A 27,596-nucleotide genomic window follows, 5' to 3' on the forward strand; every position below is an offset into this window, starting at 1 on the left:
TCACTGAAAAGAGAAAGAGTCACATACTGCGCTTCGAAAAATGCATTCTTCATCCCAGTGAAGAGGACACTGCATCCTTGATGCCGCTGCAAATTGTCAGACAAAGTCTTCTTCGAGTCAAAACTTTCCGCTTACTCAACTTCGTCGTTCTCCGCACTTTTCAAAACTTTCCAGCACTCGTTTTGGGTAAATAATTCATGGCGAATATATTTTTAAGCGCACACAGATGGTCACCAACACTAGCGGGGCAATCGCGTAACCAAAACAATCCTGACACTCGAGAGCCGATGGACCGCTTTTCCGGGAGCCCGTTGCGACCAAGGACGAGCACTCGCCTCGAATGTCCTGTGGCAACTGAGCTCCGCTGCACTTGGAAGCTCTCTCCTTGCTTCGCCACCCGCTCCCGATTTCGGCCCTTTTCCATTTCCCATTTCCCACCCGGTGACCAAGTTTTCCTCGGCCCGCGTTCGGCTCGCGAACCGATTGCTCGTCCTTGCTGTGGCATGTAGGCCACAACAGAAACGAGCCTCCTTTTTATTGAATTTTTGAGCACACGCAGGACAAGACATCCTGCCCGCCGAGAAAAGCTTTTCCAGGCGGTCGGAAAGGGGTGAAAAGCTGGGCTGGCTGGCAGGTCCGTATGCTAGCGGTAAATTGCAGGGCAACAAAGTTGTAAACAAATCGTTAAAGTACTGGAAATAACTGGGTTGGTGGTCTGCTGTCAGGCGGAACACATAAACCATGCACGACCAACTGACAGTTTTGGCCTAAGGAGTGAGTCCTTTTGAGCTTTGTCGAGCTTTTCGCGTGTGAATCACAATATGAGTTTTTGAATAATAAAATATCAAATGACAGTTGGCGGGAAACGGAAGAGTTATGTATAATCAAAAGTCAAATAAACATTTTTTATTTTTTATTAACAATATGTTTAAGTATAAATATTTTGTTTGTTCAGAAGTCACTTAGTCAAGAGTAGGTTGTGCATTCTAACGAACCTGAAACAGGTCTGAAAATTTATTTATATATTAATATGGATGTATGCATATTTTATTGTTTAGTAAACTGAAAAATATATCTTTAAATGTGTACCGGAAGTAGAATGCGCCACCTAGCGAGTAGTCCACGAAGCTTGTTCAAATGTCCGAAAAGCTCGCCTAATAAATTTGAAATGTAAACAAATGTTGTTGGAAAGCTTGTTTGCAACTCGGGCGGCAGCAACAACTACACAAAAGCAGCGATGTTAGCAGCGGCAGAGAAATTGCAAAGCTTTGTGAACAACAACAAAAAAATTTTTGTTTGCTCGCTTTGTTGTTGGTTCTGAGAGCGACAGCTGTTGTAGTGTCCGTGAGAGCGCAGCAGTGTATGTTTGTGTACGGTGCTGAGTAAGCAACTGTTGTTGTTTCAATGTTTCCTGAGAGTTAGAGCAAAGAAGAAGAAGAAGAAGCGCATTATGATCACTGGAAATTCGCAGGTAAACTATTTGGGTTCGTGTGTTTTATTTTTTTGTCAGAGTTACAGCGTGCAAAATGTGTACTTATGTGTATTTACTTTTGCGACTGTCACCTGTTCAAAATATATTTTTGGGGAAAACAAATTATACCTGTTAATGGACATGGAAATAAATAATAATAAGCCTGAACTTATATTCAAAAATCAACATATATAAATGTAATGTTTTGTAAAAATTTTATTGCGGAACAAAAACCATTAAATACATAGAAAAAGATCTTGCACATGATATTTCTTTTGAAAATCCATTTGAATCAAGGGTTACGATCAGGATTACCTAGCAGTACGCTGATCCTTTGAGAGATCCTTTCGGGGTGGGTAACTTAGCCTCTAACGACAGACAACACTAGTGATGCAGTGCAACAATTTTTGTTGCCCTGTGTCGTATCCCTCCCCTACCCTCCTCTTCCGACAACCAACCCATTGTATCTGTATCTTTGCATTTCGTACCGCGCAGTTGCCGTTTCTCCGACTCGAAAACACTCGTCATTCGTGTGCGTGTGCATTGTTTGTCTTATTTGTTGTTCGTTGCCAGCAACAACAATAAAAAGTTGCCTGCTGTTGAGCAGCCAGCTGTGTGTGTTTGTATTGCCGTACTGGTGTGTTTCCGTGTGAATATCTGTGTGTGTGCGGCGGAGAGTATGCGTTGTTCTCTGTTTGCTCGCCGTCCACTCGAGTCATGTTGTTGCTGTTGCTTCAGTGTTCTACCTAGCCGATAGATACTGGTTGATACACTGAGAGAATACGTATTTGATTGGTCTTTATTTGAACCGCTTAACTATTAAATTAAATTAATGCCACTTGCATTGATCATTAAAAAGTTTGAAAATAGTTTAATATTTTCCCTTTGATTAAGTGTGGGTAAAAAAAAAAACATACTGGAAAGAAGCTTGAATGCTTATGTTGACTTTACCATTTTAAAACATTTTATATTAGATTTTATTTTTGCCACTCACTCAGAATATTTCTCTCAGTGCACCGCTCGCTCTCGCAGGGCAGCTGTCGCTTTTGTGGCTGTGTCTGTGCGTTTTTCTCTGTGTGCTTAGTCGCCTTGGTCGCTTGGAACGCGAAACATACGACATTGCCAACAATCCAACAGTCCGCCGCCGATTCCCGAGCGCCGTGCACCGTCGACTCGACCGCGAGTTTTCGAATTCAACATTTTTGAACGTTACGTCAGTCGTCGTCGGTCGCTGCAGCAGCAGCAACAAAAATATTTTTGGCGCCGTTTTATTTGTGTGCCGTGTATCGTGTCGTTTTGAAATCGCTGCGAGCAAGGAGTTGTCGAGTTTTGAAATCGCCTCTTCAACAGGAGTTTTTTTTTGTAATCCAACGAGCTGCCAATTTCAACGAATACCAACCAAAAGGTAATGAATTCTTTGCTTCGAACAACATCACAAGTTAGGAACAACAGCAACAATAACAGCCTGATAAGCAGCAGAAAGAAAAATTCTATATGCCATATTGTTTCCTTGTGTGCGATTGCCTGTGTGTGTGTGTGTGTATTGTGTGCATTGTTGTTGTTGTTGGTCTATCTAACAAAGTTATTGCGATTGTTGTTGTTGCTGTCATTGGGCCACGGAATATACAATATACTGTATGTATTTTTGTTGGTGGAGGCAAACAAAGAGCGGGCCGGGGATTTCTGCAAGTTTTCTGTGTTTTGTTAGCTTTAGAAATAAATTATTTTTTTTCATTTTGTTGTTTTTGTTTTCCGTTGGGTTTTGTGTTTGGCTGTTGCTGATTCTGTGTTTTTCGATTTGTACGTTGCTGTACTTTTTGCTGTGCCCCGTTGTTAATAGATAAACATGAACATTTCTCAAAGAATTAGTACGCGCTCATGCTGATATGTTTATGTTAAATAGACGTAATACAATAAATATTGCCATATAGCCCAGGTTAGTTGTTTTTCTGCCCCTTCCAGTCGCCATTCCCATTCCATTCCATTTCCCCTCCCGCCCACACCGCACACAGCAATCCAACAATAACATTAACAAAAACAACAACGGGCAGAACCAAAACACGCGAGCAACGTTCGCCTTGATAATGATGTTCGCTGATAATAATGATGACTGGCCAAAGAACACAACAATGCTGCCAGCGCACAGTGGGGCCAAGGTGTTACGAAAATGGAAAGTAATATTTATTTTTTGCTTGGCTCACCTTAATGCGCTAGAGTTTTCTCTTGCATCTTTTTTATGTGCGAAAAATAGAAAAGTTATTAGACTCTGAACCTAATATTAAGATTAATAGTTAAAGGGAATTATAACCTACAATTTTCCAGAGTTTTACTTACAGATGGAAATTTTTATAACATTTTTCTTGTAGTTTTGCGCAATTCCCATTTTCGATTACTTCTATCCCACTGTGCGCACGTTTTTCGCTTTGCAAAACTGGTGGGCCCAAAGGTGCTGAAAGTGGCGGGAAAACTGTCGCAGATTTAAGAGCGGCCCAAGTGTCGCCGCGATAGAAAGGGGCTGGCGGCCAAAAGGGTAGGCAGTCGAGTGAGTGGACAGGTGGAGTGGGCTGATTAGAATCGAAACAGGTAGTCGCAGGTGCGAGAGCGAATCGTTTGCGAGTAGCGAGCAGTGAGTGCGGTGGGTACGCGCACACATATTCGTGACTATTCAGCGGATTTGGTTTTGGCCAACATGTTTTCGGATATTGCAACACAACATTGCTTGCTGCACTGAATTGCTGCTGCTGCAGCAGAGTGTTGCTGTTGTTGCTGAAGCAGTGTGTTGCTGTTGTTACTGTTGTTGCTGCTGCTTAAGTTGTGCTGTTGTTGCTGTTATCAGTGAAGCAGGCAAAAGCTCTCAGCTTTCGACGCCAGCAGCAACAGCAACAGAAACAAAAACACAAACAAGCAGCACAAACAGCCAGATTGCCTGTTGTTTTTATGGCCGCTGCCATTGTCGCTGCTGTGGCTATAATAATATGAAAAGTAAACAAAGTTGCTGGCTGTCGTCGTTTCGTCGCCGAGTTGTCAACATCAACGCAGCGCAATGCTTTCCTATCCTATTCAGCTAGCCAAACTGTACTGAAAATAATGGCAACTACAGCTACAACTACAACGGCAACAACGGCTACGGCTACAACAATGTTTTATTAAGTTTCACGAAATATATATGAGCGAAAAGCTCTGTGCCTCGTTTGCTGAGACAGCAGCAACAGACAGCGGAACAGAACTGAACAGAACAGAACTGAAACGAACTGAACAGAAACCAACACAAACAAATAGCACGGGCAAAACGAAAAGAAACCGAACACAAAACCCCAGCAGAAAAGGCAAAAAAGCTGAAAAAGAGTCGTTGAGAATGCTGTTTGTTTGCCAGCTCAAAAATAAATAGGATTGTATATAAATATGTACGCACATAGATAGGAAAGTCTAAAAATCAAATATTGGAGTGGCTAACGTAACTTCAAGTTGCCATGTCTTGCAACATGACAGTAATCCGTTCAAACCACTGGTAATCGGGGTGTATTTTAACATTTCTCTAAACTTCAAATTGAAAACGTATCCTTTAGTGGCTCTGTGAGGTACGATACCGCCAACGAATATGACCACCTCAACGCGCAGCAGCAGCAACACAAATAGCAGCAACAACCACAGCAGCGAGCACGAGGAGCGAACCGCCAACGGCACCAACGCCTACAACCACCACAGTCCGACGGGTTCGGGATCGGGATCCGGAACAGCAGGCGCCTCCATTGGATCCACCAACCGAGTGATGCAGGCGGACGAGGACTTCAACATCCGATTCGTCAACCTGGTGCGCACCCACAAGTGTCTCTACGACAAGAAGGTGCCCGAGTACCGCAACAGGTGAGTGGCGAGTCCATAGGATTCCAGAAGATACGATCCAGATCGTTCCGTTCAAATGGGTCTTAACTGATTTGAATTACTTTTTACAGGGATAACCAGGAAAAGGCTTGGGTGCTTATATCAAAGGAGACAAGAGAAAGCGGTAAGCAATAATGGTAATAACATTAATCCCTTTAGCTAATCAGAATTTTCCTAATTTTCAGTGATCCATTGCAAGGAGCGATGGCGAAACCTTCGCGCCTGCCTCTCCCGCTACATAAAGCAGCAATCCGGTTCGGAGCCGCAGCACAAGCCATACTACCTGACCGAGCACATGGCGTTCCTACTGCCCTTCCTGAAGTCCAGCCGTAACTCCTTGGAGGGGAACAACAGTCTGGCCACTCTGTACCAGATGTCCCAGCAGCACCTGCAGCATCAACCATTTCTCCTGCACCCAGCACTCCATGAGACCGATGAGCACAAGTACTGCGCCAACACTAGCATCAATAATAATAATAACAACATCTCCAATAATGGCGAGAGTATGGAGGTCTTGGAGATGAAGTACTCGATTTCGGAGAAGGACGATGAGGAGACCATCGACGCCTTTGATCCCGCGGTCACCAACACCCTGGGTATGAATCGTACTTCGTCCACGCCCACACGCCTTTCCGCCCTTCAAGGAGGCGGAGGCAACTCACCGGCCAGAAGCGATACCGCTAGTGCGGATAGCATGAAGAACTTCATTCCGGATGTGCAGCTGGCCGAGACGGGTTCGCAACTCATCTACAGCGATGGGGGACATGGCACACCACCGCCCCTGCACTATCACCCGCACTCGCATCCACATCCTTTGACATTGTCCATGGAACACCACCCAGCATCATACGAACCGGGCAGCACGAAAAGAATCAAGACGGAATGCGAGGCCACCAGCACGATGACGAATGCAGGAAGTATTTACGGCGGACTGAGTTCGTCGGAAGTAGCGGACATGGAGTTCTTCCGCAGCATTCTCCCAGATCTGGCGAATCTCACTCCACAGCAGCGTCGCAAGTTCAAGATTGGCATTCTGGAGCTGATTGACGACGTTGTAACCCGATATCCCGCCCAGGATCACAGCAACGGAGGAGGAGTATCTGGCGTACTCAACGGAAGTGGCGGTAGCAGCAATGGGGGATCTGTAAAGCATCAAAGGCGCAGCTCTGGACGCGATTGGAGGAAACAATAAAGGAATAGAAAATTTAGCGGAAAGTCACTAATCCTTAACTAGGGATAGGATAAGTTTAGTTAGAAGCTTAAGGGGGATCTGAAGCTGGAATGGGTACTAATTCGAACCAGAGTTACTTCAGTCCGCTCACTGTTAATGTGTTGTGTCTACTCGATAAGATGGGTATGTTTTTAAAGGCCTTAAATTCTTTCATGTCTACGAATTGTTTCGATTTTGACCAACCTTTAAGAATGGTCCATTTACAAAGAGCTACAAATACTTTCATGACAATTTAAAAAAATATATGTATATTTGAACAACTAATAGATACATTTTAAGCTATTCCAAACTACAAATTTTACGGGCTATTCCGAAATCGAACACATTTCAATGAACAAGAAGTAACGAGGCCTCCTCTCCTTATAAGCCATTTAGTTCTTACGAAGCAGTTAAGGAATTGTGAAAATAGATTTCAAGATTTTAGAAAATGGCTGCTTCGAAAATATGTTAGTTTAAGGACGCTGTATATATGTATGCTGCTATTGAAGCCTAAACTATAGAATCTGTGTACAAATGAATTTCCGCTTAGGTAAACAAAGAGGGATAAAGATATAAATCGATATCAAACTGCTGTGTGTAATAATAAACAAGTGAAAGTATGGAAAATTACTCGGTAAACTTTAATTTAAATGTCGACAACTTCAACAGAGGGCTTTTTATTGGGCCTTGCTCCATTTTTTAGGCAGCGATGGACCACAAAAGGTTTCCTTTCTGAGAGAAATGCACAAGGACACGCCTTGTCCCTGTCTTCGCACTAAAAGCTAAATTTCGTTGGCGGCTTTACGGAGGCTGGGATCGGATTGGATCGGATCTACAACTTCGAGGAGCCAGTCTTGGGGTAGAACTTCTTCGCCGGGTCCTTAGCCATGTCGAGCAGGGTCTGTGCGGGCTTGAAGGGAGCTCCGTACAGCTCAGCATAGGATTGCATCTTGCTGACCAGTTTGCCTGCTCCATACTGATCGACCCAGCGGAAGGGGCCACCGGAGAATGGCGGGAAGCCCAGGCCAAAAACGGCTCCGACATCGCCCTCCAGCGGACTGTCCAGAATTTTCTCCTCCAGACAGAGCACGGCCTCGTTGATGAAGCGGGACACCATACGCAGCGTCAGATCCTCGGGGGCATTGGCTCCCTTTGAGACTAAAGCGTACTTCTGTTTCACGATTTCGAGGGCATCGTTGTTCACTGGACGAGTGCCTCTCTTCTGGCCATCGTACAGGAAGATACCCTTGCCGGACTTGCGTCCGAGGAAACCAGCCAGGACCAGATCGTTCATCACTTCCAAGTTTCCACCGCTGAAGCGTTCGCCGAAAGCCTTTGCCAAGTCGACGGCAATGTGGGAGCCCACGTCAATGCCAACCTCATCCGCAAGGGTCGCAGCACCCACGGGGAAACCAAACTTCTTCGTGTATTGGTCCAGATCCTTTGGGTCCACGCCTTCCTGCAGCAGTCTGATATAAAATATGGGAGTAGAATAAGCAATTTCACTTTAGTCTTCTTCAAATGCAAACATACCTGATGGCTTCCGACAGCATGGTGGAGAGGATGCGGGTGGTATAGAAGCCAGGTCCGTCACCAACAGTGATAACGACCTTGCCTTGCTTGAGTCCGACGGCCACGGCCTGGGCGATGGTGTCCTTGGAGGTGCCTGGGTGGGTGATGATTTCCAGCAGCTGCATCTTGTCCACGGGCGAGAAGTAGTGCATGCCAACAACCTTCTCGGGACGCGAGCTTCCTGCAGCGATCTTGGTGATGGGAATGGCGCTGGTGTTGGTGGCAATGACACAGTGCTCTGGAACCACTGCTTCCAACTCCTTGATCACACGGTGCTTAACCTTGATGTCCTCGAACACAGCTTCGATGATGATGTCCGCGTTCTTGAAGTCGCTGTAATCAAGAGTGGGCCGCAGACTGGCAAGAGTCTGATCGCGCTCCAGTCCAGAGATGCGCTTGCGCTTCACAGCCGTCTCCAAACCCTTCTGCACTTGTCCAATACCACGAGCCAGGCCGGCTTCGGTGGCATCCTTCATCACCACCTGATATCCCTTATCGACGGAGACCTGTACGATTCCGGCGCCCATCAGACCAGCTCCCAGCACACCAACAGTCTTAACCGGACGCTCTGGCTTGCCAAATCGGTTCTTCTTGCACTCCGTTTGTCCACGGAACAGGGCAATCAAGCCCTTGGACTCGGGCGTGGCCGACAGCTCACCGAAGCCCTTGCGCTCCGCCTCGTAACCGGCATCGGTTCCCTTATCCACGCCAGCACGGATCACATCGAGAATCTGTATGAAATTATAGGTTACTTACAAATATGGGAATAGATTGTTCAATATCTCACCTTCAGAGGAGCGGGATAGAGACCGTTCGAGGCCTTGAGCACCTGCTTCCTGGCAGTGTCGAAGATTTTGTTCTTCACAAAGTCGGTGTCCATGACGAAGGACTGGATCTTGCTGACCAGACCGCTTTTCTCGCGATTAACCTGTATGAATACGGCGGCAAACAAGTTAAGGATAAAGACTTTAAGGGATTAAGTAGTATTTCTTACGCGAAGTTTGCCACTGGCCAGATCGTTGGCGACCTGCACGGCGGTCTTCTCTAGGTACTCGATGGTGTTCTGCTCAGCAGGCTGGAGTCCAGGACCTAGGGGATCCACCAACAGATCCACGATGCCCAGTCGCTTGGCGCGATCGGCGCGCACCTGTTTGCCGGTCAGCTCCATATCCAGAGCCGTGGGCACGGAGGTAAGCTTGGGCAGGCGGACTGTGCCACCGCCGCCGGGCAGGAGACCCAGCATGACCTCGGGCAGACCCAGTTTGGTCTTGCTGTCCTTGGTGGCGATGCGGTAATGGCAGGCAAGGGCGAGTTCCAGACCACCACCCAGACAGACTCCACTGATGGCGGCCACAATGGGCTTCTTGCTGCGCTCCATGCGATCGAACATCACCTGGGCGCCGTGGGAGATCAGCGTGGCCTCCTCCGCCGTCTGGCACGCTTCCAGCATCCCGATGTCGGCTCCGGCCACAAAGCAGCCCGGTTTGCCCGAAATCAGAACGGCGGAATTGACGGCAGGATTCGTCTCCAGGTCCTTGATCACTCGCTCGAACTCATCGCTTACCTCGGAGCCCAGGGAATTCACCTTGGCATTGGGTGAGTCGATCTTGATCACAAGCACTCCATTGACCACCTTGGTGTGGAGATGTTTGTTGGCAACCGGTGCGGGATTCGTGGACATTAGGCGGCGGCTCTGGAGGAGCTGGGCCGAAATAGGCAGGGCTGCGTGGGGTTAAGAGATCGTTGTTTGCGATTAGTGCACATTATCTCACGGAAATCAGAAAGCGAGAGACAGAAGCTATACGTCAAGAGAGAGTACAAAGTGCAAAGTCCAGTTATGCGGCATCGGGGGAGACTCAGCGAACACGGGAACGGGAGAGAGACAGAGATACCGCTAGAGTGCTGCCCATTTCCAAGGGGCCAAATTCCAATGTGGAATTATGGCTTGCAATTTGCACTTTCCCTTTTCATAGCAGAACTTCCAATTAACCCACCTCTTGTGCACTTATTCTGCAGCAATTGCTGTCGCGAAATTTGGCCAACGGCACTCAGAAACCTCGCTGCCGACATTGCTCTCAGTTCGATCTTATAAGTTAGTCACTTTTTGCTTACGATAACTATTTGTTTTAATTTTTAACGAACTTTGTTCCTGCACCGTTAGTTATGTGTTCGCGATTCGTTATAAAAAACTATGCGGCAATTTCTACTTGTTGCACATCCCCAGTGTGACCGCGCTCATACCAATAAAATATACCATCATAAGTATTTTCTAAATTTCAGCTCTAGCCTAAATACCGCACAGAGCGCAAACTCATTCACCAGGTGTCGCTGGTGGCGTGTTTTTTAAAACTAGGTGGCGCAGGTGATCATAACTAGCATTACTATCGTAGTAACTATTAATTTTAAAATTACAAAATAATTAAAATGGGAGATAAATATATTTAAAGAAAATATGATATTTCTTTCATTTTGTGCGCATTTTATTATTATTTACGCATAAAACCAAATTACGTACTTGTTTTAGACTGCAAGTACTTTTTAGTTTAAGCGATTTCTGTAGATCACCTTTTTATTCTATCTTTCACTTTTTTATGAGAAAACTAAATTTTAAAACAAATATAATACCAGGAGTCTTACAATAACTCGGACCCGATTTGTACCATATTTAACCGACATTGTTTTTGGGAATCTGTCACGCTGACCCACCCCACAACTCGAGGTCGAACCATTAACAGGCCGCACAATTTGCGGGACACGCATGTCACTCGCATTTTTCAGGTCGCTTCCTCGGATCTCCGAGTTCGAGTCCAGGAGCCATTGAAGCCGCATTAAGCGCGCCTCATTTGCTGCGATGCCATTGTCCTTTCAAGTGGCCACTCCTAAATAGGTTCGGATGAGATTTCGCCACATCGGCAGGCGCTTTATTGTGGCAACACGCCTTTGTGGCCTTTGACGCAGGCGTTTCATGTGGCGTGTACTATAAAGTAAATAGTTAATCGTTTTTCCCCGAAGCTGCAGCTGCGGTCTTGATTTCTCCACTGATCCGTCTATCATGTGTGAAGAGTCAAAAAAGTCACACTCGAGTTCGTCGGTTTATGTCAACTGCAAATATCCGTCAGTCAAATGCTGGTAGATGGCTGAATAAGTGACCTGACCTTTTCCAACCAGCGGGCATATCAAATGGATAACAATTGGCACAGGAAACATTATCAAAGATCCACAACAATGTATATTTAGAAATTTTTTATATTTTAAACTGATTTTAAATAAAATAATGTTATACTATATTATATTTAGGATATAACCATATCTAATCCTAATTTAACCCTTAATTGAGACCTCTATTTGAGCTTCATTAGTTTGCGAAAATCTGCATTAACAAATTGCCACCGAATCGCATTTGCATTCGAAATTAGTCTCTGGAATTGCAAATGTGAATTCGCGAAACCTCAGATTAGATATTCTATATTCGCGCACTTATTCACGCGAATATTGAATTACACCGGCAACAATGGGATCAGCATCAGTAAATTTGCATAATACCTTTGCGATCTCGGATTCCTCCCCTCGCCACCCAAGGATAACACCAAATGAGCAGCAAAGTCAGCGACTCCAGAGTGTTCTCATTTGCATGCGAGAGGGTTCGGGCTAAGGGCTAATCAAACAGCAAGGACAAATATTGTTGCAGGATGCGACAGGAAGCACACGGTCGGTTGTGATTTATGGCTGGAAATTAACATAAATGAAATCAAAACATTTTAAATGTTTTCATTTTGGGCAAGGGTTCGGCGCAGCCGCACTCGAATTATGTATGCAAATATCCTTTGAAACAAAGTCATTCCTCGTTTCTCATTTCTCCTGCAGCTCGGCGAGTGTGCGAATATCCTTGAAGGTCGCACGCGTCAGCGGCACACTTTCCATCGAACATGACAACTAATGGGCGTTTTGTTTATGGTCGATATCAAACCCCCATTAGGGTCGAGCATTCCTTGCCCGTAACTACTTGCAACCCCTTCCCTCGGGCGACCGTTTTTTTTATACTTTTAATTATTTATAATCGGTTTAAAAAAGATCAGAAACAATAACTAAATTTTTGAGTGGCCTCTGACAGGGGGTAAGCCGTTTAATCGACCCCGGATTTAATTGACGTTGAAAATGGAATTTACAATTTTATTTACCTCTTTTGGTAATACAAATATTGTATATATGTGTAGGAAGAAAAATTTCCAAGCTATACATTACTTGATACTATGTGAGTAAGTATCGTATTCTTCGTTATTATCTTGATTCTGATCATAAGCTTTCACTTGATCCTCCTGATTTGCTTTTGGCATTTGGAACCTCCGGATTATTGTCCTCAGCAGCCTGAGCTGCCGGATCATTGCCATCTTGGACCTGTTGGTTCTGACCATTCCCAATGGGATTTTGAACGATATAGCTCTCATTTTGCGGATTTCCACTTGCCTCTAAGCTTAAATAATCTAATAAAAGTATATTAAGTATGTATTAGCAATAAGTACAGCTCAACTTACACCGCCCATTGGTATATTGCACCATTACTAACAATGAATTTGGTTCGCTGTTCCCTGCAGCCAGTCCATTCAAAGCTTCTAACGCTCCCTGTGTGGTTATGATGTCCGCTTGTCCCCAAAGTGAATTATTTCGCTGTAGCCGTGGTCCTTGGCGGAATGGGTTCTGACCGTAATGCCTTACTGAGCGCATTGTACTATCACTTGGTGTACGGACTCTAAATTGCGCTCTCCTTCTACGATTACGACGCCGAGAATTTATCCTAAGACGTCGAGTTTCCCGATTCATAATTCCAAGTGCCTCTCCAATCAAATGACGGCGCAAAAATAGCATGTTGACTAGAGCTCTACGCCGACGCTTCTCAATACAAAATTTGGTTTTATTCATTGTTATTTGTTAACCTCTATTTAGTACTCACAATTGACATAATTCGGTTAATGATAGCACTTTTTCTAGGGCGGCAAGCACGCATTGTTAAACGATTTTGGTTGACTAACGAATTTAAACTTGTTGTTGAGGAAAACCCTAGTTGTGTATCCTGCCGCTGCTAATGTTATACTGACAATGGTTACGATCTCCCATGTTTGGCACGTGTCACTTCTCAAGAAAGGCTGCTGCGATTGGGATTTTCTTTCAAAAATGTTTATTACTACAAAAAAGTTCATAAATAGGTGGGAAATGTGACTTAAAACTCTATGTGCTTAAGGATACTATTACTCTTACGTGCTCTAAAACTTTGGAATAGCTGGGAAACAAGTACAAAAGTACAAACTAGAAACGTTCAATACAATATATCATATATAATAATACGACCAACAAGCAATGGGAACATGAATGGAAATCAATCAACTAGGGACTAGAACAACGCTTGAGTGGCTCAGTAATAGTAGTTGCGATTAGAGATCTTATCCCGATCCCCTAGCAGTAGATGGGATCCGTGCTGTTGACTGGGTGATATGTCGCGTCCATTTGGATGTTCCACGAGTTGTCCACTCCCGTGTTGCTGTAGTAGTAGTCGCCGGATTGCATCTGATCCTGCGGCTCCTGTTGATAATTGGTGAGGTGCGGAAAAGTGCCCTGTTGCTGATGTTGCTGGTAGGCGGTTGCTTCGTCGTAGATGAGATCCACGCCACTGGAGCCTCCGCCATTCAGAGTTGACTCAAACACACTGAAGATCTCCGAGCTGGTTGTGTAGAAACTTGCGTCCTGGCTGGGATTCTGACTTTGGCTTCCGTTGCTCACGTCCAGCGAGTTGGGTAGATATCCATTGTAGTAGCCATAATCCTCGGAACAGTAGCCCGAGCTGCTGGTCAAACTGGACGTATCGTCGCATATTTCGTACGAAGGCATTCCGCACTGGAGGCTGGAGGAGATTGGCTGGCTGGGATCATAGCTGACTGGTACATGTTGCTGCGGAGAGAGTTGCTGCTGGTATTGCGAGTGCTGCAGTTGCTGCGGTTTGTTCTCCTGGTAATAGTTATTACTGCCCGTGGAGCTGTGCGCTGAGAGTGGTGAGTGGAGCATATCGTAGGAGTACATTCCATTGACATATGATGGATCTTCCGTTTCGTAGTGAATCTCTCCGTTCCACTGACTGGTCATTGATCCTAATCCTGCTGGGACATATGATCCCTGAGATTGATTAAAGTTGGTGCTGTGTGTGGGTGTCGATGTGGGCAGATAGGTGGTGGGTGGCACTACTAACTCCGGCTTGGTTTGGAGCACATCGGAAGCACCCATCCTTCTGCGCTTGCTCTCTTGGATGGAATGAGTCTTGGCCAGCCGTTTTGTGGGTCTCAGGCTACTCAGCTTGTCGTTCAGCGCAGATTCCCTGGCCAACATTACGGCCAAACTGCGCACACGTCTTCCTCCGGCCAAAAGCCGCCTGGCTTCCGTGGATCCCTTGGCTTCGGGTCTGGGGTGATCGTGGGTGCCCTTGGCCTGGAAGTAGATTCCATTTCCGTCCCTGCGCCAGAAGTGGGTCACTGGATAGCCGCAGTGGCCGCGGCAGGCCTGGATTTCCAAGCGACCATTGCAATTTCTGTCAAGAAAAATAAAATACCGAGTTAGTTTTGACAATTCTTGGATTTCGTGTTTAGTCAAAAACCCACCTATTGGGACACTGTTTGCCCTGCTGCTTCCTTCTGGCCTTGTCGCAAATGGCGGGTCTCAGATGCACACTTGCTCCATTGGGCAACTTGCACTTGGCACTGCAGAGGAGCACTCCCAGGCAGCTCTTCTTCAGGATATTCACGTTGTGGTTGTTGGTGTTTCGCATGGCCCAACCGCTGGCATGTTTCCTGGCCTCGTCACTCTGCACGGAGTAGATGAGACGACAGTGTCCGTTGGACCAGTCGTTGAAATCGTCGAACTCCCCCACCGACGGCATCTTGGAGTCGTTGATGTCCCAGTCGACCGCCACCCGGGACTTGGTGGCCGGAGGACTGGGCACAGGCATGGGCACTGGCATCGGTACTGGCATTGTAATAGGCATGCCGTTCAAGACCATTTTTGATGTGTCTATGTAATCGTTAAGTTTCGAGTTCACACGCGGTCACTATAGTTTTCCTTCTCAATGGTCTATTACTATGTGTACGTCTTCTCAACTTTTCTCTGGAGCGACGCGTCCGTTCGCATCGACTGCGCAAGGCTGACTAACTGGGCCCGCTCTGCGCAGCACAGTTAAGTTGCCAGCGGTCGAATCGCACGAGGGTTGCTCGGTCGCAATGCGGCACGCCCATTGGTCCGCTGGCTTCCAGTTCGGGTGCGCTTGTGTGCGGCTTATCCGCCTTATCCGGCACTCCAGCTTGGGAAACGAGGAGAGTTCCCGAGCAGGTTTGATTGGTAGTAGTGGTAGCAGCAGCTGGAGATGGAGAACGAAATAGAGAACTGGGAGCTGCGAGAACTGAGCACAGGGAGCTGGGAACTGGGAACTGGCAACTGGGCAGGGAGACGAGTGCTGTGCTGCTCTAGCACCTGCGGTTGCAGCACGCGCTCCACTGGGTAATTGTACGATATGGAAACCAGGGGTTTGAGGCACTCGATGGCAAAGAACACGGCCCCAACCCCAGTCAAAGCTAATTAAGTTCAGAAAAAAAGTTTACAACATCAGTGATGGAGATGGAGATGGGGATGGGGCTGTGGATGTGGATGGATGGGGATCTGCTGTATGGCATGGGTTCTGATGGGTACACCTGGCGACAGTCACTGGCAGATGCCAGTGGTCGGGCCTATTTACTTTCGAACTGGAGTTGGATGTCGAAATGGGGAACAAAGTGAAATGGTTGGAGGGCAAGCAGAGTTCCGAACAAAATGGAGATGGTTCCAACGAAGCATGGAAAGTAAATTAGTTAAAGGCGTTAAGACCTTTTTAATGCAGACATTGAAGCTGCTGAATCTAAAATTTTTTAAGGCAACGGAACTACTTCTCACGATCTCAAACTCGATAAAGATATAAACGTTTGCAAAAAAAGAAACCGAAATGTCGAGCTCCTGCCGATATCTCCTAGATGAAATCAGGGATCTCATAATCGTAAAACACAATTTAGCACGCAAAAAACGGAAATCAAAAAGAAGAAATCCCATATTGGAAAACCTACCCCTAGAAACCCAAAGGCAAATACCATAACTCACGCATATGAATGAAGCAAAGTTGCCAAACAAATTCCTTGGGCCCCTTGGCGATCTCAAGTCAGAGATAAACGAAACAAACATAATCATTAAGATGACGAAAGGGTGAGGAAACTCCATAATTTTCACACTTCCACGACGGACCAAATGCCATGCAATTATGACACGAACTGAGCGAGCAACCCGCGGCGCCTTTCTGCCAAGGAGTCGCCCAAAGATCAGGATCGTAGCACGCGATAGGATCTCAAAGGATTACGGCGGACAATGGGAAAGGGTGCTCCGACCGGGTATCGAGGGGCGTTGACACGGAAGAAAGTCATGACGTGGCATATTATGAGGCTGTGCTGGGGAAGCACATCCTTCCTACCTGGTCCCAGATTCCCGCACTCAAGGTGGGTGTGTCGCCTTAATGATGCCCGGAATTAACTGTTCCGTTTCAATTACGAGACATCACTTGGCAATCAAATTTATTTGACACTTTCTCTGCGGGGGCCAGTGGAAAACAGAACTCTTTTCTTTTCCAACGCAACTCAGTCCAATTGCGGCTATAAAATTCGACCAATAATTAAGCATAAATGTCATCGTAAATTCGGCATCTACCCCATCCGTTTGCGGTGTCGTGGGAAGTTACGCCCCTGGGCAGATAGATAGTCTGTTCTGGTCGGAAGGGATTTGGCCAGGGATTATAACGATTGCCAAACATATGGCCATGGATATTCACAATATGTGAGTGCTCAAAAGATTTGTTGACCGAGTGTAGGATAATGTGTTCGTTAAATGCTAAGACTTTATGACTTCTCAATAATGAAAAAGATTACATTTAGGGATTTTACATATATTGTACAAACTTTTACATATTCCATTCATTTCTTATTTTCTATAAATATATTATGTTCATAAGTTATGTTACTTTCGAATATCCATTATAAAGACTGGTAGTCATCGATCGGTCTGATCATTACGCCGTTTTTCTCCGTACAACCCCCTCGCGCCGGAAGCAGGGAAAGTTTTCCGCTTTCCTTTCGCCCGGAAGCTTATCAACCAGCGGAGATCTCGGCCGTGCAGTCGAACAACAATTTGCAGCTAATTAAGTGGAACTTCCCTTGGAAAGTTGGATAGGATAGCTCGAAGTCAAGTCGGAACTGCCGCAATTAAAACCGCACATAGAAAACCATTCAATTGGCAAATAACGACGAGAAAATCCTAATGCCAGATCCCGGCAACACGATAAGATGGCCAATGAGCAACTTAGACCAACCCTGTGGGATCATGGCAATGTTAAATGGTAAATGATTTAAAGCAAGTCTCATAATTTCTCATTGTTCAACTGGCATTTCCACAAACTGATAAATGGAACTGAAAACATAAACGACAACAACATTTTCGATGGGAGATCGAGTCAAACCGATAATACCTTTCACACTCCGCATGGGGCAAAAAAAAAAAAAAAACAAGAAAAACAGGGGAGATCGCAGGCCCTCGATAGCGGACATTGGACATCGGAAAATGGAAAATTGAAATGTAAGCCTAGATGAAAACACCAAAAATTCGGGACTAAATAGATTGACCGATCGCTCGGACAAGTGATCCTAACCCGATTCCCATTGCTGGCTAAGTAGCTTGGCTCTCTAATCTGTCCAAACAAACCGAGGTCGGGTCAACATGAGTTGAGATTTGAGTTTAGTTTTGAGTTGAGGTCAGTGATGTGTGTGTTTTGCTGTGCTGTTAATGGGCTTACACCTGGTGAATATTTATGTTCACACCGATCCATTGTCTCCGGCTCATTGTCCACTAATTCAATGGTTATGAGAAGGATTACAAGCGAAAAAATATATTTTCATATTTTCCCACGTTTAATTTGTTTTTCGGAATCCATGCTCGAAATTTTGTCCAAATACTTTCTCGTGCATATTATTTGCATTTTCTTTGTGTGTTTTGTGGAAATTAAGGCGTTGGATTACATCAAGTTTACAAATATTCTCCCACAATCCATGGAGAGATACCCGCATTACATGTCCTTAGAAAACATTCCAATGGCCCAGGATTCTTTCGATTGTTCGAAAGCGCGTGGCATTTTGCGGTGCTAGACTAAACCAATTTCCCAGAACTCAGGCCAGATATTTTTCTAATACGCAATCAAAGTCCTTATAAATTTTGGCCAAGAAAAAAGATCGACGGCTTCTGAAAAAAAGCAAAATTAAAACCATAAAAAGGAGAAGATTTTTCACACTTGCCAGCGGCGACAAAGCGATTTGCGCCACGCAATAAAATGTAATTAGTAAACTTCTCTCTCTGTGGAATTAAAAAAAAACCGAAGCCGAAACTGTAAAATTTCAGGTACTTCAGTTAAAAAACACGATAATTCGACATGGCGACGACACTTCAGGCCAAACAAAGATGCCCAGACAAAGGACACACGTACAGGGATATATCGACAGGGACGAGGGGCATGGGACAAGGACACCCCTCTTCACAGGAAACAAAACCACCCGATCCTTTCGGCCAGGGTAGCCTCGAAGATCTAACGCTGTTTACTCAAGCGCAAAAGCGAAACTTGGGGAAACAATCGCGGAGCAGTTGAATTGAAAATTTTTACAATTTTAAAAAATCAAATGGCAAATAAAGTGGCAAGTTCCTTTCGCAGGATGCTCGGCTGGTCGTGCGCCGCGTGTCGAATGCTGTCAATATTTCCGGTGTGTCTAATGACAAACGCATGTTTACACGAGTGCGAACACATCCGGACCATGGAGTAACTGCATCCTTTCGCTATTCGCATTCGCTGATTGCGGAGGCCGGGCAGCCAGGAGTATTTCACGGACATCAAGGACCCGTGATTCGCGCAGGCAGTCGGCAATTAAGTGGATTAACTCAAGCGTTTGCCTTTATTTGATGCGGCAATTTATAAATGATGGGCGCGATCTGTCGATGGGGTTGATGATGAACGATGGATGATCCTGCGGTGCTGTAAATAACTAAATGAAAATTTTACACAATTTACAGTGGAGAAGCCAACGACCTGGTCATTAGCAGTGCAGTAGTCACTGCCCAAAAAGTTTATTCAACTGCATTTGAATGTCAATTAGCTTAAATTGCTAGTTGTGACTTACAACAAACGCTATGGCTATTAAAACGCACGCCGCATCCAGAGCAATCCACCAATTATGGGGTTTCTGAAAATCCGTAACAGTACACTTATATATAAATATAATTACTTATTATATAGATATATGCATATTGCATTCAAAAGTTTACATTTAAGACCATACAAGAATAGAATATTTTTTATATATAAAACATAAATAAACATATAATTTCAAAATGAAAATAGTCCAATTAAAACTAAAATATTCTAAATCTTTATTACTTTATTTTTGTCAGTGCAGAATCGCCATTAAGATGAGCACTATTAGAATGCGAGTGAGTGCATTCACCTCGGAGTCGCCAAAGACCTTTGAATTTCGGGGGTAGAGCGTAGACCAACTGGCTGGCTCAATAGCATTTGATTTGCATCTGTATCCGAAAGATACACACATGCATCCGCTGCTCCATAAACTCCGTCGCACTCAATTTAATTTAATCAAATTTTCGTCTGCCGAGGGTTCGACTCTATAACTATTTTCAGGGTGCCATTGCCGCGCTCTTGTAATTATTAATAATATTTTTGGACCGATGCGTTGTGTGCACATAAAACGCAGCCATAAACAAAATGGCTGCAAAGTTGTTTATTCATATCGGGCACATAACTTCAATTAATCTCAATTAAGTGGCAAATACTACGATCTCATGTTCGTTGAAATTTTCGTTTCAGCCCTTTTTGAAGTTTTGTTTATTGAGATTGGGGGTAGAGCCACTGCCTCCGAATCCAATTGATGGTTTGCCCTAGGCCTTGGGCACATCAATTCCTATTGTAAAACCTCTAAAGTTTAAGTAGGAGGGCTTCTTTGTTTTGCAGTTACCAGTTTATTAGCGTGTTAGTGCTATAAAAAACATTGTTAATTTTTTTGAAGTATGTGGCTTAAATTCGAAGGGAATAATTGACAAAAAAATATTAAGGGGCAGTGTGTATAAAATATCAGGAAAAACTCGTGCATCATAAAAAACTTATCAACATTTACTATAAATAATTTGTTAGTTTATTAAATATATCATGTGATACACTAGAATGTTAACATTAAATGATTAAAAATTAAATGATCAAGTATTTACTGGCATAAAAAGATGATTGGATCACTTCAATAATTAGAAATTAGGTCCTATTTACCAAACAATCGCTGAGCAATGGTGTGAAAACATTTGCAGGGCTGGTGGAAGGTAAGAAACCCTTTCCTGAGGATCTTTACCCGTTTCTTAACCCTCGTCGTGGCGCAAATAAGACGTCACACTCATTACAATACCACAAAGGTCTGGAGAGGAGAGCAACCCTACAAGTATAACTCCACTTGTATCCTGCGAGTCCTTCAGGGCTTTTTGTTATTTTTGTTTCGCATTCGGGACATTTGCTCACTTGAGCGAGTACGACGATGTCTCAGAACTTTTCCCTTATCCTTTTCATATTAATTGCGGGAATATGCGGCCGATTAGGACCAAGCAAGATGTTAATAACCAAACTGAACCCTTGGCCGGCACTTTTGTGCCCAAATTATCGCATTATGCTCGAATCGCGTATGCGCTTATGCCCGAGAGTGCTGAATGCAAAGCATACTTTGATATTGGTCTATTGTTTCGCTATCAGTTATGCAAAATGCCGGAGACCTTGCCCCTTTGTCCCTCCCCTCGCCTTTGTCGGATTGCGATAATTTCCATCTTTAAATATTCATTACAAAACGTCGACGTCTGGGTTTGCCTATCGCTTTGATTGATTACTCAAGTGGTTATCGTGTGCGGCAATTGTTGCTTTTCTTGGATTTCCATCGTCTTTGTTCTGCGGATTCTGAATGGGATTGGGATATGGATTGAACTCAGCGAGGGGCGTGGCATTTCTTTCATTCTCCTGAAGGAAGTAAACCCACAAGGAGGCCTGCATGTTGGTCACTTGAGAGTTGCGACTGTTTCCATTCAGTTTGTCATCTAATAGCCGAGCCAGTTATTGAAATATCTGCAAATTTGCATGGCTGAGCTGGCTGGTTTTTCTAGTGCTCTCTGAGGCAGCTGCAAGAAAATTTCGCAATTGTGGAATTAATGAAATCGATCCTTTAATTTTCCTTTTGGGGGTGCGACTCTAGACCTCCAAGGGCGTGACCTCGACTAAGTAGCTCGAAAGGTTAATGAAGAAAATGTGCAAGAAAAGTAATGAGTATTACAATATTACCATAGAAACCTACACATGCGTCTCTTAAGAATTTTATTTTGATAAATGCATATATTAGATTATGACATGCTAATACTATGGATTCTCCCACTTAACCCCACAACAATAACATCTTCTAGCGATGCGTGAGAAATTTTTGCATGTCTGAGCTTCGTGGCGACGTCATCAAGCCACAGGAAGCTGCAGCAGCCTGCCACAAAGGGTACACAAAGAGCGCTCAAGTGGCACAGTTTGGGCTTCCACGACTACGGCGGCATGGTGATGATGATGATGATGACGACGATGGCGATGTCTGTCAAGAGGCCACTCATATATTTGCTACAACTCGAGTGGCTCCGTCCAGATCGAGCTTGGACAGGCAGGGTGGTTTCCTCCGGCCTCCGATCCGATCCTCCCGTGGTGCTGCGGTGTGCACATGCGCACTCAAGTGTCCGGAATATTGAGTTGAGCTCCTCAGGAGCAGCGGCAGATTGTCGCAAATTCGTTTTGGGGAGCGCAAATTGTTTCATTTTCGAGTTTTGCTACTCGGCGATGTGTGAAAATTGTTATTTTTCTTTATGGGAGTTGTGATCTGTGAGGGAATATTAATATTCATTGTTGATTGAATTTGAAGATCATCTACTTCCTGGCACAATTAAAAGCCGTCGCAATTAAGGGAATTTATTTCAAAAAGGTCATTGTGGGATTTCCTTCGCCGCCATCATATTCAGTTTTCAATCTGGCTGAAAAGGAGAACTCCGACTGTCGCAGAGCTCGAGTAATTACCACTCGGGTTGTGTCAATCAAGAGAGCTGCTATTTCGTGGGTAGTTTTAATTGAATATTACAAGAGGGATGTGCATTAATAAGGAAATCAATTTAAATCTCAGTCGGCTGGCATGAGAAAAACTAAACTCGAAACACTAAAAATCTGCGGGCGTAGGATCCGATCCACGACCCATGGAAACCAACGGACCCACAACCCATCGGTGGTGCAAATCAGGGTGATGTGTCTAACGTGTGCCAATGGCGAACCCAAATCCGAAACAGAACTCGAAATCTCTCAATGAAGCAATGTCTCAATTGAATTGGATTTCGGTCATTAAAGTGCAAGGTAATGGGTTTGAGTTACCAGAACGAGAGAGCATAGAACTGTTGGCCTAATCTTGTGTTTACTTTGCTTCCTTTTGGTCAACACGAATCTAATCGTTGGCAACTAATCGATTAAGTTATCTTGAAGTTGTTTTCGAGATAGTACCACCCGAGGAAATAGAAACCGTGCGAAACCTGCAGTCACGGTTCCGCTGAAATACTCGTAACATGCGGGTGCGCACCACCAAAAGGGGAAAAACTAATAAAACTATTGCGAAAACTCTGAGAACCGCACAAGATCTCGAACAATTCCCACAGAGAATTTTCATTTGGTAAGAACAAAAATCAGACTACTACATACTCACTACTCACTCATCATTAAATATATTATTTTTTTTTAGATCACTCAGAATGCCTCGATTTTTTCAGTTGACGTGGGCTCTTCTTTTGATTTTAATAGGTTTCACCGCTGCTGTTACTTTCATCGGAGATGATCCTGTGGTGGAGCTCTCCTTGGGCAGAATCCAAGGAGATACCATGCAGAGCTTTAGGAACAAGACCATCTACGCATTCAGAGGAATACGATACGCACAATCTCCAGTGGGACAGCTCAGGTTCGCCAATCCAGTTCAGGAAACTAGTTGGGGTGACGAGGTGTTCAAGGCCACATCCGACTCTCTCGTTTGTCCACAACCAGGAGTAGTTTCTTTTATGAGTGAGGATTGCCTAAAAATCAACGTTTTCACGAAGAGCTTCGAGGAGAAATTTCCAGTGATGGTGTATATTCATGGCGGAGCCAATGTCCTGGGAAGTGGACACAGCAGCTATGAAGCAGGACCTCAATATCTGCTAGATCAGGACGTAGTTTTTGTGGCTTTTAACTACCGCCTTGGAGCTCTGGGATTTCTGAGCACAAACAGCAGTGAGACGAAGGGAAACTTTGGTTTCCTCGATCAGGTGATGGCTCTGGAATGGGTAAGGGATCACATATCACACTTTGGTGGTGATCCAGAGTTGGTGACTATTTTCGGAATGAGTGCTGGCTCGATGGCAGTCAGTCTACACTTGGCCTCGCCCCTCTCCGCAGGTCTCTTCCATCGGGCAATCCTCATGAGTGGATCGGCCACCAATCACTTTGATATAGATAACATTTTTTGGACACGAAAACTGGCTCGTGAGCTGGGTTGTCCGATGTATGATCCCACGGATGTGGTGAAGTGTCTCCGAAACGAAACTTGGGCACGCATTGTGGAAGTCTGCAAGGCATGGGAAACCTATCAGCTTGTTAATATGAAGTGGAACTACGAGATCGATGGGCACTTTCTACCCAACCATCCTACAGAGCTGATCAAGGAGGGAAATTTCAACAAGGTTCCCCTGCTAATCAGTTACACCGCCAATGAATTCGACTACAATGCAAATGGTGAGGTTCAGTTGCTCATATTTTAATATTTAGTATATCATTTGTTTTTTCGTAGTGCACTTGGAAAACCAGCACTTGTTACACGATTTTGGCTCAAACTTTGTGGATTACGCCCCAGAGTTGTTTCTCTATCGCCAGGATGCACAAATTGGAGAAAAACTGAAGGATTTCTATCTCGGTGACAATACTACCGAAATCAATTCGGAAAACATACAAAACTTTGGACAGATCTTCTCCGATGCATATATTGGGCACGGTGTCCATCGTCTGGTCCAACTAGCCAGTCACTTTACCCCAGTTTATTATATGCGAATGGATTACGTGGGTGATCAAAGTCTCTCAGCTCCTTTGAACGGCGAAAACAAGCCCGTGGGAGTGGGTCACGCGGATGATCTGCACTATGTGATGCCGGGTTATTGGTATGGCGCCTTGATGTCGGCAAATGATTCGGATGTTTTTATGATGGAGCGTTTAACCAGCTGGTTTAGCCACTTTGCCAAAACAGGGTAAGTATACTAAAGAACAAGAAACTTAAAAAGAAACTTTGTTAACCGTGAAATAGAAGAACATATGGCTTTTGATGGTGAACAAAAAAACCAATTGAATTCTTCTTCCGTTCCAGGACACCCGTGAACAGCACGGATATTTGGCCACCCTGCAACTCGACGGTCTTGAAGATGCTCTACAACGGGGTGGTGACCCAGGTGGGTTCGCCCGGCTATTCGAATCGATACGCCGTCTGGGACGAACTGTTTCCCACGCACGCCCGGGGCGGAGGCGCTGCCTGGAAACTCAGTTTCGCCGTGGCCGTCGCCACTGGTGTGGCCTCCCGGCTCATCGGGAAATTAATGTAGCAATTAGGTGTGGAAAAAGCTTATCAATAGGCCGTTTAGATTACGCTAATGACCTTCGACCTTTGTTCTTGGCCTGTTCTTCGCTGGAGCAATGCAGCTATTTACTTTGATTAATTAATCAAGAAAGGCGTGAGATATTCCCTGTTTCCACAACGAGCTTAGCTTTTCTTTGGGGCAATTAGTTATTGGCCTACAGCGGATTGGCTCAGCTTAAATACACATTAATTTGTCTTTAAATGTTTTCGGCTTTACACTTTGTTTTTGGGGTCGGTACCTTCAAACTCTGACCTCTTTGAGCTTTGAATAATTGTATTTGTCAGGTTGGCATGTGTAAAAACAAAACTGCTGTGATACCACACTGCCCCTGCGTGAAAATCCGAGGGGTTATATCCCATTACACAGATGCGCTGCTATTGACATTTACGATTTGCTCTTGCGTGAAAATGCCAAACAATGCGATGGGCTACAAAAGGATTATCGCCTGCCCAGCCCCCTTTTTGGGGTGACTGGATGTGAAATGGCAGACTTTTCGTGATGGGGAGTCAATAATTATTTCCGAAGTTGAAAATAAACAAGAGATAGGTCTTTAAAATATTGAAATTTTAAGCCAAGTCTTTTTTACGCTTTACACTCATTAGCACGCACTTTCATTTGGGTTAGGATCCACGTTTAACCCTCTACCAACCACAAAGGACGCACACAAGGACCTGTGACAAGTTGGGCCAAAGAAAATATGGAAAATTAACTTGTTAACTTGGCCCATAGAAATATGAGGGGCAAAGGCAAACACAGTCGACTAAGTATACGCATTGTGCCTTATTCCCTTTTGGGACAGATATATGTATATCCCACAAAAAGGTGGGCAAGTCAACTTGACAAGGACCACGACATGACCTGGCATTTGGTGACATGACGGGAATGACAATGAAAATGGGCAAAACATTTGCAAATTTTAATTAAATTTCCCTCAACATTAACACATAAAGTTGCGCTTCTCAGCCGAGATTGATGGAGATTAAAGGGTAACACCTTTTCCATCTGGCAGCTGGAAAATACGAAAAGAGTTGTGCGTAGAGTGGCTTTTGTGGCTCAATTACAATAAGTCTATTAAACTTATGTCTGCGGCCTGTCTAGACAACAAACCGATCGTCTGAGGATCGTGGACCGAGGATACGACCCCGATCAGTCACAATGTCTCCTGTCTAGGAACAAAATCGAGAACTGAGCGCGTGCCCCTTTTGACTTTGGCCCTTTGTGGGCCTCTAACAAAACAGAAACATCCTCGATGCTCTCGAAGGTGAGGGTATGATCATGATGATGGGATGGATGATGATGCGAAGGTGTTCCAGCTGCCGATTCGATTGTGGCTGCGTCTCGATTTCACTTTCGCTACGCCTGCGCCATGGTTTTTCGATGGAAAACCTGGCCAGATCCCGATCCCGATCCCGAGCCCTTGCTCTTTTTGTGACGCATCATCATCATCATCCCCCTCAACCAGCTCGCGTTGTGGGTTTGATTACGTTTTTATTGAGCTCACAAAAGGAGTAAACAGTTTTGAAGTAGCGCCAAGGATCGAATGCTTTATAGGCTTGTCAGCGGTCCTGTCTGGTCTGGTCCTGGTCCTGGTCTGCTGTTTGAAAATACTCGATCCCCGTTTATGCGTTCTGTCAACATATCGGATTACGCCCCCCCGACCCATAATCGCTAATGACAATACAAATTGAGAGAGTGGTGGCAGAGAAGTGGGGAAGGATTCGATTCCATCGGCTTGGGAATCGGTATATAGGGAGATTTCGGCCAGAGCAGCGCTTTGTTATGCGTAATTTCTGGGAAGACCCAGGCCACTTGGTTGTTGGACAACACGCACGAAAGTATTTTATTTTGGCTGTCCCTTTCAAGTGAGTTCGGTTTTATTCCATGGGGATGGGTTGCAATCGAAGAAAGGCAGCCCAATTGATTGATATTCGTGGAAGGATCTGCTCGGACAGAGCTTTGATCACAAAAGGACGATCTCTTGGAAATGGGTTTTCACTTTCCCAACAACTCCATTAATTTCCATCCCCACCTCGCTGGCGCCTACAATCTTTCCATTTGAAATACAATTTCCCTGCACTGCGGTTAATTACATATTTATACAAATCCAAATCGCCGTGATTAATGATTGGATCCTTCCCGCACTTGCCGTAAATGCCAGGCTCGAACAACCGACATCAAAGCGACTGGGAAAAAAGGACACTCGTATCTGTTCTGTTTGTTTTTGGTGAAAGTGTTCACATCAAACGACCTTAAAATTAATTGTCTTCCCCTTTTCCACGTTTTAGTTTCGTTTGTGGGGTCCGTGATTCACAACTTGATTATTCGATAACCAAAGTGCCGGGGTCACATATGAACCGGCTATACAACGAGTGCCCCATTGTGCCGCTGTCTATCTCAGGCTACTCCAAGTTCCAAGCTGCCTTGTGTGTGGTCGCCGGTTGAGTGTCTTTTGTTGTTCTCTCGGATATATCGTTGTCGCTTTTGTTTGAAGGCCCGGCGACCAAAACGACATTGGCTAAAAGGAGCGAGCTATCATAATTATGCATGTTTTGGACCTTTGTGGTTAATAGACATGTTTACGGACGGCTCGGAGGACCACCGAGCTCGATT

At 44.9% G+C, this 27,596-nt stretch overlaps 5 protein-coding genes across 6 annotated transcripts; 2 read left to right on the forward strand and 3 right to left on the reverse strand.

The window, feature by feature from the left end:
* The first annotated feature begins 2,611 nt into the window (after positions 1-2,611).
* LOC6611825 lies at positions 2,612-7,193 on the forward strand. Of its 2 annotated transcripts, none has more exons than XM_002036311.2 (4): positions 2,612-2,876; positions 5,038-5,335; positions 5,425-5,477; positions 5,539-7,193. In XM_002036311.2, exons 2-4 carry the CDS (start codon positions 5,070-5,072, stop codon positions 6,543-6,545), a joined length of 1,326 nt encoding a protein of 441 aa, XP_002036347.1. In that variant the 5' UTR covers positions 2,612-2,876; positions 5,038-5,069; the 3' UTR covers positions 6,546-7,193. The 2 variants fall into 2 exon arrangements, with proteins under 2 accessions (XP_002036347.1, XP_032583533.1); XM_032727642.1 differs by lacking the exon at positions 2,612-2,876 and adding an exon at positions 4,887-4,979.
* Positions 7,182-10,363, reverse strand: LOC6611826 (trifunctional enzyme subunit alpha, mitochondrial). Its single transcript, XM_002036312.2, has 5 exons — positions 10,130-10,363; positions 9,130-9,857; positions 8,923-9,063; positions 8,097-8,866; positions 7,182-8,032 (listed from the first exon to the last, which is right to left on the reverse strand). The coding sequence occupies exons 1-5, from the start codon at positions 10,203-10,205 to the stop codon at positions 7,396-7,398; spliced, it is 2,352 nt and encodes a 783-aa protein (XP_002036348.1). The 5' UTR covers positions 10,206-10,363; the 3' UTR covers positions 7,182-7,395.
* A 1,928-nt stretch (positions 10,364-12,291) lies between these two features.
* On the reverse strand, positions 12,292-13,231 carry LOC6611827. Its single transcript, XM_032727510.1, has 3 exons — positions 13,084-13,231; positions 12,668-13,022; positions 12,292-12,616 (listed from the first exon to the last, which is right to left on the reverse strand). Exons 1-3 carry the CDS (start codon positions 13,135-13,137, stop codon positions 12,429-12,431), a joined length of 597 nt encoding a protein of 198 aa, XP_032583401.1. The 5' UTR covers positions 13,138-13,231; the 3' UTR covers positions 12,292-12,428.
* On the reverse strand, positions 12,292-15,308 carry LOC6611828 (transcription factor glial cells missing). Its single transcript, XM_002036314.2, has 4 exons — positions 14,777-15,308; positions 13,084-14,706; positions 12,668-13,022; positions 12,292-12,616 (listed from the first exon to the last, which is right to left on the reverse strand). The coding sequence occupies exons 1-2, from the start codon at positions 15,172-15,174 to the stop codon at positions 13,584-13,586; spliced, it is 1,521 nt and encodes a 506-aa protein (XP_002036350.1). The 5' UTR covers positions 15,175-15,308; the 3' UTR covers positions 12,292-12,616; positions 12,668-13,022; positions 13,084-13,583.
* A 7,579-nt stretch (positions 15,309-22,887) lies between these two features.
* LOC6611829 (esterase E4) lies at positions 22,888-25,187 on the forward strand. The gene is made up of 4 exons (XM_002036315.2): positions 22,888-23,005; positions 23,075-24,096; positions 24,152-24,602; positions 24,719-25,187. The coding sequence occupies exons 2-4, from the start codon at positions 23,085-23,087 to the stop codon at positions 24,948-24,950; spliced, it is 1,695 nt and encodes a 564-aa protein (XP_002036351.1). The 5' UTR covers positions 22,888-23,005; positions 23,075-23,084; the 3' UTR covers positions 24,951-25,187.
* Positions 25,188-27,596: the final 2,409 nt, after the last annotated feature.

The sequence above is a fragment of the Drosophila sechellia genome, chromosome 2L (assembly GCF_004382195.2).
Source record: "Drosophila sechellia strain sech25 chromosome 2L, ASM438219v1, whole genome shotgun sequence".
NCBI lineage: Eukaryota > Metazoa > Arthropoda > Insecta > Diptera > Drosophilidae > Drosophila > Drosophila sechellia.

What these genes read in the sequence shown, in the direction of transcription:
- LOC6611828 (XM_002036314.2), bottom strand. Translation starts at nt 15,174, where the DNA reads ATGGTCTTGAACGGCATGCCTATTACAATGCCAGTACCGATGCCAGTG. An exon ending in GGCAAACAGTGTCCCAATAG is followed by an intron (nt 14,707 to 14,776) that starts GTGGGTTTTTGA and finishes TTTTCTTGACAG; the next exon opens with AAATTGCAATGGTCGCTTGG.
- LOC6611829 (XM_002036315.2), top strand. Translation starts at nt 23,085, where the DNA reads ATGCCTCGATTTTTTCAGTTGACGTGGGCTCTTCTTTTGATTTTAATA. An exon ending in ATTCGACTACAATGCAAATG is followed by an intron (nt 24,097 to 24,151) that starts GTGAGGTTCAGT and finishes GTTTTTTCGTAG; the next exon opens with TGCACTTGGAAAACCAGCAC. An exon ending in AGCCACTTTGCCAAAACAGG is followed by an intron (nt 24,603 to 24,718) that starts GTAAGTATACTA and finishes CTTCCGTTCCAG; the next exon opens with GACACCCGTGAACAGCACGG.
- LOC6611825 (XM_002036311.2), top strand. Translation starts at nt 5,070, where the DNA reads ATGACCACCTCAACGCGCAGCAGCAGCAACACAAATAGCAGCAACAAC. An exon ending in GTGCCCGAGTACCGCAACAG is followed by an intron (nt 5,336 to 5,424) that starts GTGAGTGGCGAG and finishes TACTTTTTACAG; the next exon opens with GGATAACCAGGAAAAGGCTT. An exon ending in AAAGGAGACAAGAGAAAGCG is followed by an intron (nt 5,478 to 5,538) that starts GTAAGCAATAAT and finishes CCTAATTTTCAG; the next exon opens with TGATCCATTGCAAGGAGCGA.
- LOC6611827 (XM_032727510.1), bottom strand. Translation starts at nt 13,137, where the DNA reads ATGCGTGCTTGCCGCCCTAGAAAAAGTGCTATCATTAACCGAATTATG. An exon ending in TTAACCGAATTATGTCAATT is followed by an intron (nt 13,023 to 13,083) that starts GTGAGTACTAAA and finishes TGTATTGAGAAG; the next exon opens with CGTCGGCGTAGAGCTCTAGT. An exon ending in GCAATATACCAATGGGCGGT is followed by an intron (nt 12,617 to 12,667) that starts GTAAGTTGAGCT and finishes TACTTTTATTAG; the next exon opens with ATTATTTAAGCTTAGAGGCA.
- LOC6611826 (XM_002036312.2), bottom strand. Translation starts at nt 10,205, where the DNA reads ATGTCGGCAGCGAGGTTTCTGAGTGCCGTTGGCCAAATTTCGCGACAG. An exon ending in TGGCCAGTGGCAAACTTCGC is followed by an intron (nt 9,064 to 9,129) that starts GTAAGAAATACT and finishes GTATTCATACAG; the next exon opens with GTTAATCGCGAGAAAAGCGG. An exon ending in ATGCTGTCGGAAGCCATCAG is followed by an intron (nt 8,033 to 8,096) that starts GTATGTTTGCAT and finishes ATTTTATATCAG; the next exon opens with ACTGCTGCAGGAAGGCGTGG.